At 43.8% G+C, this 11,163-nt stretch overlaps 1 protein-coding gene across 1 annotated transcript in view; it reads left to right on the forward strand.

Annotated features, from left to right (window-relative positions):
• Positions 1-3,114: 3,114 nt before the first annotated feature.
• Positions 3,115-11,163, forward strand: part of LOC135538574 (zinc finger protein Aiolos-like) — a 22,266-nt gene continuing 14,217 nt past the window's right edge. Inside the window, exons 1-3 of the mRNA XM_064964467.1 lie at positions 3,115-3,416; positions 4,159-4,223; positions 4,412-4,570. Coding sequence (XP_064820539.1) covers positions 3,280-3,416; positions 4,159-4,223; positions 4,412-4,570 — 361 coding nt within the window. The 5' untranslated portion in view covers positions 3,115-3,279. The remainder of the gene's footprint in view (positions 3,417-4,158; positions 4,224-4,411; positions 4,571-11,163) is intronic.

Here is an 11,163-nt window from a genome sequence, read left to right on the forward strand (position 1 = left end):
CTTTCTCTCCCTCTCTCTCTCTTTTTCTCTTGCTGTCTCTCACTCATGCTCTCACACAGAGACACACACACATACTCTCTCCCTCACTTTTTCTCTCTCAATCTTGAATGCTCACACAGAATTGCAGGGAAGAAATACTGGGCTGAACCACCCTCCACACACACACACACACACACACACACACACACACACACACACACACACACACACACACACACACACACACACACACACACACACACACACACACACACACACACACACATTCACTCTCTCTCTACCCACTCTCACTCTCTCTTTCGCTATGTTGAATATTCACACAATGAGTATCTCACTTTTTGTCCCTTTATAACACAGAATCACAGGGACAAAATATGTAACTAAAGCCTTCTCCTCTCTCGCATTCAGACTCAAGAGCTGGCAGCACCTTCACAGCGACTGTGTACACACATTTCTAACTCGCATCATTACAATAGCTTGCCTTGAACCACTAACCCCTACTCCCCCTCCCCCCCCCTCTTGTTCTCTCTCTAAATACACACTAGCCTGAATGTGCACTTGCACATTGACACACAAACCCACACACAGAGAACAACGTATCTGGAAAGCTATTATTCTCACTCGCAGTAAAAGGCATTCATATACACACAAAGGGGATAAAGAAAACCACTTCCATGCCATCTTAAACTCTCTTCCACAAACACACACACCTCCAGCTAATGACAAAGCATTGTTGAAATAATAAAGCTTGGGCAACCTCATGTCCCTTTCCTGCACATGGCCATGGTTAGCGTGGCCAGTGTGTGTGTTGTGTGAGAAGACGAGTCCATTAGGCACCAGCATCCGTCTTTTCCTCCCTCTGCATCTGCCCTTTACTCTCTCTCTCTCTCTCTCTCTCCATTCAATTCAATTCAAGGGGCTTTATTGGCATGGGAAACATATGTTTACATTGCCAAAGCAAGTGAAATAGATAATAAACAAAAGTGAAATAAACTCACTCTATCTCTCTCTCTCTCTCCAACTAGCTGTGCGGGGCAGCTATAAAAGGCAAATTGACAGTGCCGTCCACGCGGTAGCCCTGCCCCCGCAGGTCTTTAAAAAGCCTCCCCTTTCCAACAGAGGGAACTTTGAACTACATCGCTAGCTGGGAGGTTTTTAATTGTGGGTGTGTGTTTGCAAATTAGAGAATGTAAATTAGTAGGCCGCCTACGTGTGTGTTAGTGTCTGTGTATTTTGTGTATATGTGTGTGTCCAGGCTCTTTCTCATTCTCAACTATTTGGTTCCAAAGCTTACAGCGCTGGGATGACGCCAATTCTTTTTTATGTTCCTCTGCTTGTGTTTTACCATGGTAACCCAGCATGTATTGTAATGCCTTTGTGTCTTTTCCTTCCCTCTTTTTTTCATTATTCAGACTGGTGGCCTGCTGCCATAGGCTGGGGCATGGGCCATGGGCCAAACCTGACTAGGCAGTGTTGTACCACTCAGGTGGGTGGTACGTGTTGTTAGCGATGTGATTCCTTCCTTACTCTCTTGATAAAAGAGCAGAAAACGACAAGGGTATGCAACAAATGTCTCAGCGTTCTGAAAGATATCAAAGTCTAGTCTGGCACAGTGAATGTAAGTATTTTTCATTTTGGACTACATCAGTAGTCCTCTTTGCTGATGTAGTGGGCCCCATTATTGCTTTTTGGTAATACCTTTTGTCATTTATATCCATGTCTATTGGTATAGGGGCCATTAAGTAATGAATAACAAGCTATTACAATATTGGAACACATACTGTAAATAGTACAATAAAACCTTTCTTCAAATGTTTGCTTTTGGCATGTCAAATATCTTGTTCAAGACATAACTCGATTAAGTGAATAAGCCTGTACTGTAACAGTGGTAGAGAAATCCACAGGTGTCATCAGTGGAGGTGTTTATTGGTCTCCCATCTCTCATGAAATAATAAGGCCAATTGTAGTGAGGTGTGTGTGTGTGTGTGTGTGTGTGTGTGTGTGTGTGTGTGTGTGTGTGTGTGTGTGTGTGTGTGTGTGTGTGTGTGTGTGTGTGTGTGTGTGTGTGTGTGTGTGTGTGTGTGTGTGTGTGCGCGCGTGCGAGCGAGAGAGAGAGAGAGAGAGAGAGAGAGAGAGAGACAGAGAGAGAGAGAGAGAGGGATACAGCATTAGGTGCTGCCTGGGTCAGTTGGTGGATAGTTAGCAATGAGGCCGGGAAAGGGGGTGAGTCGGTGATGTGCGGTCTGCTTCAGCCCTCACAGCAAATTTCCAGATACAATTGTGATTCTGTTAGTCAGTGTCATACAATACACACACACTTGATTGCTTGTCCCAAGCTGCAGTAAAGCACTTTTTGCTGCTCTGTATTAGTCCGAAATGTCCAATGCCACAGCTCTAATGAGCACATATTCACACACACAGTATAGGCTATAGAAAGCGATGATCCCGTTATAACCAAAAGGCTTCCTGTGGTAGACAGAACAAAAGGTTACCTGTGGTAGACAGAACAAAAGGTTACCTGTGGTAGACAGAACAAAAGGTTACCTGTGGTAGACAGAACAAAAGGTTACCTGTGGTAGACAGAACAAAAGGTTACCTGTGGTAGACAGAACAAAAGGTTACCTGTGGTAGACAGAACAAAAGGTTACCTGTGGTAGACAGAACAAAAGGTTACCTGTGGTAGACAGAACAAAAGGTTACCTGTGGTAGACAGAACAAAAGGTTACCTGTGGTAGACAGAACAAAAGGTTACCTGTGGTAGACAGAACAAAAGGTGACCTGTGGTAGACAGAACAGAAGGCTGTTTGAACCAGTAAACAACACTTCAAATAAATGCATCAATATCCTTTACCCAAACAAAATTTTCTTCTGATAGCATTACTATGCTTGGTCATGGTCTATTCATACAATCACTGGATAGACTTACTGGCAAATTATTAAATAATTGGCAGGGATACGTGCACAAAAACACTTTAAATGGAAAGAGGAGGTAGTAGCAGTCTTTGGCCACAAGGTGGGTTACTTGTATATTATATGGAGCCTGTCGTTGAACATATATTGTAATATCCTGTTTTGATCAATCGTAATCATTCATATCATAATGATAAATCCATGCATACATGTATAACGCATATTCTCCACTTCAACAGTTTCACTTCACCTCCATTCTTAAAATGTCTTCAGTCTAGTCTTCCTATACAATTACAAAGTATTTCCATGGCTTCGTTTTGTCAAAAATCAGCCGCCTGTTCCTTTAAGACGGTCTCCAAAGTTTAGCGTATGACGTCAACATTGGCATATCCATACCGCGAGCCGATCCAGTGGCGGAGAAGGGAATCTGAACGGCGGGAGAGACAGGTGAATTTAAAACTGGACGTGAGCGCTTCAGTATCAGGAGGAAGATACATACGTTACAGGTAGGACATTTTAAAAAGAGATGAGAAACTGCTGTTGTCTTCCTTGAATTAAACATATTTTTAATAGGAACTGGAAATGGGAATAGGAAGATAAGACTACCGTATAAAAAACGGAATAGTTCACATGAAAATAGGTGCATTTAGCTATAATTCTAAAAGTCTTATGATAATGAGAGTTTTCTATTATTTTAAGCATCAACTATTAGCTTTAATGTATCCTCAAAAACAGATGCAGGCGTGCTGTAAGAAATAGGGCTTAACTTTGTCAAATATATTAACTACTTCAATGGCAAGGTGTTTTTTCTGTTGAAAATAAAAGAATATTCTGGAGAATAGTATGGCTACATTGCCGTAGAAGTTGGACGTCTCTTTCACAGTTTTCTATTTGCGTCAATTTGGCAGGAAATGCATGTTCAGTGAGCTCATATTTTTCTTCTTTATTTGAATGAACTGCTAGGGTTGAGCAATGGACCATGCACGAACAATTTACCACACATTTTTTGTTGTTGTAGTTTTCATGGTTATTTTCATTAAAATGTTTGAATTTATATACATATTGCATTAAGTATGACGTACTTAATGGCTTCTTGCATGAAACGTCACTAATTCCATGGGAATATGCCAAATTAAATGATTATTATTTTGCATATAATAACTGATTTAGAACTTTCTGAGGTAAATGTTAACTTTTGCAGTAATGGGTTGATTGACAAACTGCTTCTTTTGTGTTTTATTTCCACAGAGAATCATTGAAGATGAACACAGAGGTAAAACAAGAGCTCAAGTCATCACAATATGAAACGATGGGTAAGAACTTTCACTATAAGACTTATATCCCATACCGTAGGCTAATATTGTTGCAAAAACAATGTTGTGCGCAGTGCAATGGTCATAAGTTGACTTACAATAACAATGGTGGACCAAATAACGTATACGGTTTGAGATGTGTGTTAGGCTCCGTATTAAAGACTAAGATTGTGATGGTCTCTTCACAGACGTTAGCACCGCTGTGACAGATGAGAGGTCACAGACAGAGGAGGCGGAGGGAGGAGAAGAGGAAGTAGAGAGTCAGGGAGAGGAAGAGGAGGCCCCAGAGAAGACCTTAGAGAGTGGAATGGAGTGCTCAGAACCCACAGGAAACGAGGGAATGACAGGTACGAAACACATGTTGATGAGAACATTGTCCCTAAACCATGCTGTATTGACTAGTTTACCCACTTGCGTTCAATACTCAACCGACCTATGGTATGATATGCAACAAGTCATTGGGCTTAACAGAGGCTGCGGACAAAGGGGGTCAGACGCCCAAGACCACCAAAGTGTTAACCAGTCATTGACTCCATTTTACAAGTTAGAGGAGTTGCTGGTAATAAGGCATTATTAATCATTACTTCCACATTTATAAACCATTTATGAATCATTACTAATCATAAGTATACATCTTTTTTTTGCAGTCCCTAATCTAAAGTGAGCGCAATTAATACTTTATGTGTACTTATAAAGGTATAAAGGTTTTGAGTGACCAGTGTAATATCTCACAAAAAGACGGGCATGCAATTGGTGGACATTCCTGCAGTACCTGGTAAAATAATAGGTACACAACACAGGATGTGTAAGGAAATATATATACATGTGTGAATAATTGACTTACTAACATTTACAGATGTGGGAGCAATGATAAATGAAATGGTGAGTAAACTGTTTTTAAATGCCTTATAAATGGTTTATTATGGCCCCTTAAATAAAGTGTTACCGATTTGGTGTAAGAGTCTACTGGAGCTACTACTGGAGGCCTTGCTCTTCCTTATTTTAGTATTTTGCCACAGCTACACGGTCCGGGTGTAACCATGTAGCTCTGAATTTCTACTGAAGCGTGCCCCGAGGTTCACTGCTCTCAGGTCCTGGACTCTATATGGGGCCTCTCACTGTGCAAAGTTTCCATCGCACCTCTGAGCGCTTTGCATGACAACGAAGCACAGCTTTTCAGCACATCAGCCACCACTGAGACCACAGTGTTGTTTCTGGATGGAATATAACTTGACTCTCAGCAGGGGCAGGCATTGCAGGCCAGAGACCAGGACTTGAGGTATACGCAGTTGCAGGATATATAGACTGTAGGACTTGGGGGATAGCCTATACTCTGCAGGTCTTGAGATGTACTTGTATGGTATGAGGTGCACACTTGCAGGGTTTGGGGTACACACTAGGGTTTGGGTCTTAAACTTGCAATGCTTGGGGTGTAGGCCTACTCTTGCTGGGCTTATTGGTGTGGGGCTGGGCAATATAGCCAAAATATAAATTCACTATATTTTTCTCATTTTTGATGATTGGCGGCATCTTACAGTATTTTATGTTTCTGAATAATACAATTTCCATATATGTTTTAGGAGTAGTGCATGACCCTAGAATGACAACGAATTCGGATTGCTTTTATTCGCGATCAAACTAGGACAAAACTGACAGTGAAGTAGTCCAATATGTTGAACTTTTAAGTTATTTAGCACTGTATAAAAAATATCTTTAAATATGGTATTGTAAAAATCCATACCGGTATGTGGGTGTTCACAATATATTGCCCAGCCCTATATTGTTGTACATTTGCTGGGCTTGAGTTATGCACTTTTAGGACTTGGGGTGCACACTTGCGTGGTTTGGGGTAAACACTTCTAACTTGAAAGGCAATGCTACACTTTTGGGGAGGGCTATGCTCTCAATCTATATGTTCAGAAGATGAAGCGTGGTTGTTGTTTTCTTTTCTTCAACTTTGACTGAGAGGTTTCTCTATGCCGCTTTGTCCTGCCCTGGTTCTGGTTTCTGAGCATTGAAAGGAAATGCCTTGCCGTTATCTCAGAAAACATCTCCTAAATATTTCTCTGACACTCTGCCTTGTCCTAAATTAGCCTAACCACACTAGGAGATGTGCTAGTATCAATATATTAAAATATTCTACAAATGTAGAAGTGGAGATGTGGCATTTATCACAAAGCCTTGTATAAGTTTCTGTCTGATGATTGGCCCCGTTGAGCTCTGCTAACCAAGCTAGCACATTTGGTGCCTTGGAAGTTGTGGGAATGTACAGTACCAGTATAAAGTTTGGACACACCTACTCATTCAAGGGTTTTTCTTATTTTTTAAACTATTTTCTACATTGCAGAATAATAGTGAAGACATCAACACTATGAGCTAACACATATGGAATCATGTAGTAGCCAGAAAAGGGTTAAAAAATATTCAGAGTAGCCACCCTTTGCCTTGATGACAGCATTGCACACTCTTCGCATTCTTTCAACCAGCTTCATGATGTAGTCACCTGGAATGCATTTCAATTAACAGGTGTGCCTTGTTCAAAGTTAATTTGTGGAATCTCTTTCCGTCTTAATGTGTTTGAGCAAATCAGTTGTGTTTTGACAAGGTATGGGTGGTAAAGACCAAGTCCATATTATGGCAAGAACAGCTCCAATAAGCAAACAGTCCATCATTACTTTAACACATGAAGGTCAGTCAATGCGGAACATTTCACAAACTTTGAAAGTTTCTTCAAGTACAGTCACAATAACCATCAAGTGCTATGATGAAACTGGCTCTCATGAGGACCGCCACAGGAAAGGAACACCCAGAGTTACCTCTGCTGCAGAGGATACATTCATTAGAGTTAACAGCAGCCCCCCCAAAAATTCAAGTAACAGACACATCTCAACATCAACTGTTCAGAGGAGACTGCATGATTCAGGCCTTAATGGTCGAATTGCTGCCAAGAAACAACTACTAAAGGACACCAATAAGAAGAGGAGACTTGCTTGGGCCAAGAAACACGATCAATAGATATTAGACCGGTGGAAATCTGTCCTTTGGTCTGATGAGTACAAATTTGAAATTTTTGGTTCCAACCGCCTTGTCTTTGTGAGATGCGGAGTAGGTGAACGGATGATGTGTGATTCCCACCGTGAAGCATGGAGAAGGTGGTGTGATGGTGACACTGTTGGTGATTTATTTATAATTCAAGACACACTTAACCAGCATGGCTACCACAACATTCTGCAGTGATATGCCATCCTATCTTGTTGGCGCTTAGTGGGACTATCATTTGTTTTTCAACAGGACAATGACCCAAAACACACCTTCAGGCTGTGTAAGGGCTATTTGACCAAAAAGGAGAATGATGGAGTAATGAATCAGATAACCTGGCCTCCACAATCACCCGGACTCAAGCCAATTGAGGTGGTTTGGGAGGAGTTGGACTGCATGAGAGAAGGAAAAGCAGCCAACAAGTGCTCAGTATATGTGGGAATTCCTTCAAGTGTCACGCCCTGGTCATAATATATTGTGTTTGTCTTCATTTATTTGGTCAGGCCGGGGTGTGACATGGGTTTATTGTGGTGTGTTTTGTGGGGTGTTAGGTGTGTGGCTTAGTGGGGTTATCTAGCAAAGTCTATGGCTGTCTGGAGTGGTTCTCAATCAGAGGCAGGTGTTTATCGTTGTCTCTGATTGGGACCCATATTTAGGCAGCCATATTCTTTGAGTATTTCGTGGGTGATTGTTCTTGTCTCTGTGTTAGTTGTCACCAGATAGGCTGTATAGGTTTTCACGTTCCGTTTGTTGTTTTTGTATTGTTCGTGTTTTTTTCATCGTCATTAAACATGTCTCAAAAATACCACGCTGCATTTTGGTCCGCTTCTCCTTCACCAGATGAGAACCGTTACAGAATCACCCACCACAACAGGACCAAGCGGCGTGGTAACGGGCAACAGCAAAAGGAGTCGCAGAAGAAGCAACAGCGGCAGCAGGAGCAGCGAAAGGAGGAATGGACATGGGAAGACGTTTTGGATGGCAAGGGTTGTTACACTTGGGAGGAGATACTGGCTGGAAGAGATCGCCTCCCATGGGAACAGGTGGAGGCTCTTAGGAGAGCAGAGGCAGCCGGAGAGAGGAGCCGGTGATACGAGGGAACACGGTTGGCTAGGAAGCCCGAGAGTCAGCCCCAAAAATTTCTTGGGGGGGGGGGCTCAGGGAGAGTGTGGCAGAGTCAGGAGTCAGACCTGAGCCAACTCTCCCTGTTTATTGTGAGGAGCCAAGGAGGAGACCAGAAACAGAGCCTGTGTTGGAGGTGAGCGAAGCAGAGACTGTGAAGGAGTTAATGGGGAAATTGGAGGAGAGAGAAATGAGGGAGTTGCTGTGTTGGTGTTTTAAGCATGGAATTTGTCCAACGGAGCGTGTCGGGGATTTGATGGCACCTGGGTCAGCGCTCCATACTCGTCCTGAGGTGCGTGTTAGTCGGCTGGTGAAGATGGTGCCAGCCTCACGCACCAGGCCTCCTGTGCACCTCCCTAGCCTTGCACGTCCTGTGCCAGCACTGCTCTCAAGATCTCCAGTACGCCTTCACGATCTAGCCCATCCTGAGCCACCTCCACACATCAGCCCTCCGGTGGCAGCTCCCCGCACCAGGCTTCCTGTGCGTGTCCTCGGCCCAGTACCACCAGTGTCAGCACCACGCATCAGGCCTACAGTGCGCCTCGCCTCTCCAGCGCTGCCGGAGCCTTCCTCCTCTCCTGCGCTGCCGGAGTCTCCCGCCTGTTCAGCGCTGCCGGAGCCTTTCTCCTCTCCTGCACTGCTGGAGTCTCCCGCCTGTTTAGCGCTGCCAGAGCCTTCCGCCTCTACAGCGCTGCCGGAGTCTCCTGCCTGTTTAGCGCAGCCAGAGTTGCCAGTCTGCATGGAGCAGCCAGATCTGCCAGTCAGCATGGAGCAGCCAGAGCTGCCAGTCAGCATGGAGCAGCCAGATCTGCCAGTCAGCATGGAGCCGTCAGTCTGCCAGGATCCGCCAGTCAGCCAGACTCTTCCAGATCTGCCAGACTCTTCCAGATCCGTCAGTCAGCCAGACTCTTCCAGATCTGCCAGTCAGCCAGACTCTTCCAGATCCGCCAGTCAGCCAGGATCTTCCAGATCGGCCAGCCAGCCAGGATCTGCCGGATCAAACTACCTGCCCGAGCTTCCCCTCAGTCCCGAGCTTCCCCTCAGTCCCGAGCTTCCCCTCAGTCCCGAGCTTCCCCTCAGTCCCGAGCTTCCCCTCAGTCCCGAGCTTCCCCTCAGTCCCGAGCTACTCCTCAGTCCCGAGCTGCCTCAGTCCCGAGCTGCCCCTCAGTTCAGTGGGGTTCTGGGTGAGGACTACTAGGCCATGGTTGGCGGCGAGGGTGGTCTATCATAGGACGCGAGGAGGAGGGATTAAGACATTAATAGAGTGGGGTCCACGTCCCGCGCCGGAGCCGCCACCATGGACAGACGCCCACCTGGACCCTCCCCTATTGTTTTGATGTGCGTCCGGGAGTCCGCACCTTAGGGGGGGGTTCTGTCACGCCCTGGTCGTAATATATTGTGTTTGTCTTCATTTATTTGGTCAGGCCAGGGTGTGACATGGGTTTATTGTGGTGTGTTTTGTTTTGGGGTTTTGTGGGGTGTTGGGTGTGTGGCTTAGTGGGGTTATCTAGCAAAGTCTATGGCTGTCTGGAGTGGTTCTCAATCAGAGGCAGGTGTTTATCGTTGTCTCCGATTGGGAACCATATTTAAGCAGCCATATTCTTTGAGTATTTCGTGGGTGATTGTTCCTGTCTCTGTGTTTGTTGTCACCAGATAGGCTGTATAGGTTTTCACGTTCCGTTTGTTGTTTTTGTATTGTTCGTGTTTTTTTCATCGTCATTAAACATGTCTCAAAAATACCATGCTGCATTTTGGTCCGCTTCTCCTTCACCAGACGAGAACCGTTACATCAAGACTGTTTTATAAGCATTCCAGGTGAAGCTGGTTGAGAGAATGCCAAGAGTGTGCAAAGTTGTCATGGCTAATTTGAAGAATGTAAAATATATTTAGATTTTTTACTACATGATTCCATGTGTTATTTCATAGTTTTGATGTCTTCACTATTATTCTACAATGTAGAAAATAGTCAAAGTAAAAAAATAAAATAAAAAATCACAGAATGAGTAGGTGTGTCCAAACTTTTGACTGTTACTGTATATGTTTGGTTTCACATTGGTTGTGGGAACGAAGCCATATGTTTCCTGACCGGTAAAACTGAACGTTTTTTTAACGTTATGAGAATGTTTTATTTTTAAGTTGCACTGAGGTTATGAGAATGTTTTACTCTGGTTCCTTAAGTTTTCCTGGGATCTTTTATTAAAGCTCTGAGAATGGAAATGATATGTTATTTGTAGGTGTTTTAATAACTTCCTTAAACATTTCACAAAATGTTTCATTAACACTGCTAGCTTATTGAGGGTTAACTTTTTTGAAATCCAAGCACAGATAGGACACATGAAAATCCATTTCCTTAAGCAATAATTATGCAAATATGTAATTCTTTTTATTGTGATACACCATGAGTGAGATTTTGAACCTATAATTACATTACATTACATGTAATGTAATAATCTTCTGTTCTCTATCCATGGACCTAGTCCACTGCACCACCAGGATGGAGCAAGCATGTCATGCAAGCACTCATTAAGATCAGGTGTGGCCAATTAGTGAGCACGGCCAACACGCCTGAACACCAATCAACAAGATAGAGGATAGAGAGACTTTTGTGGATGCTGAGGACTAAATGTAAATCTCTGAACGTTACGAAAGTGTTCTGTCAGGATTTGGCCAGGGTTGTTCCGGTTTTTGGTCACTAGATGCCCCCATTGTGCTTTTTGACCTTTTGCTTTCCTTTGATCCCCATTATTATTTGCACCTGTGCCTCGTTTTCCCCTGATTG

This window comes from Oncorhynchus masou, chromosome 5 (assembly GCF_036934945.1).
Source record: "Oncorhynchus masou masou isolate Uvic2021 chromosome 5, UVic_Omas_1.1, whole genome shotgun sequence".
NCBI classification, from domain to species: domain Eukaryota; kingdom Metazoa; phylum Chordata; class Actinopteri; order Salmoniformes; family Salmonidae; genus Oncorhynchus; species Oncorhynchus masou.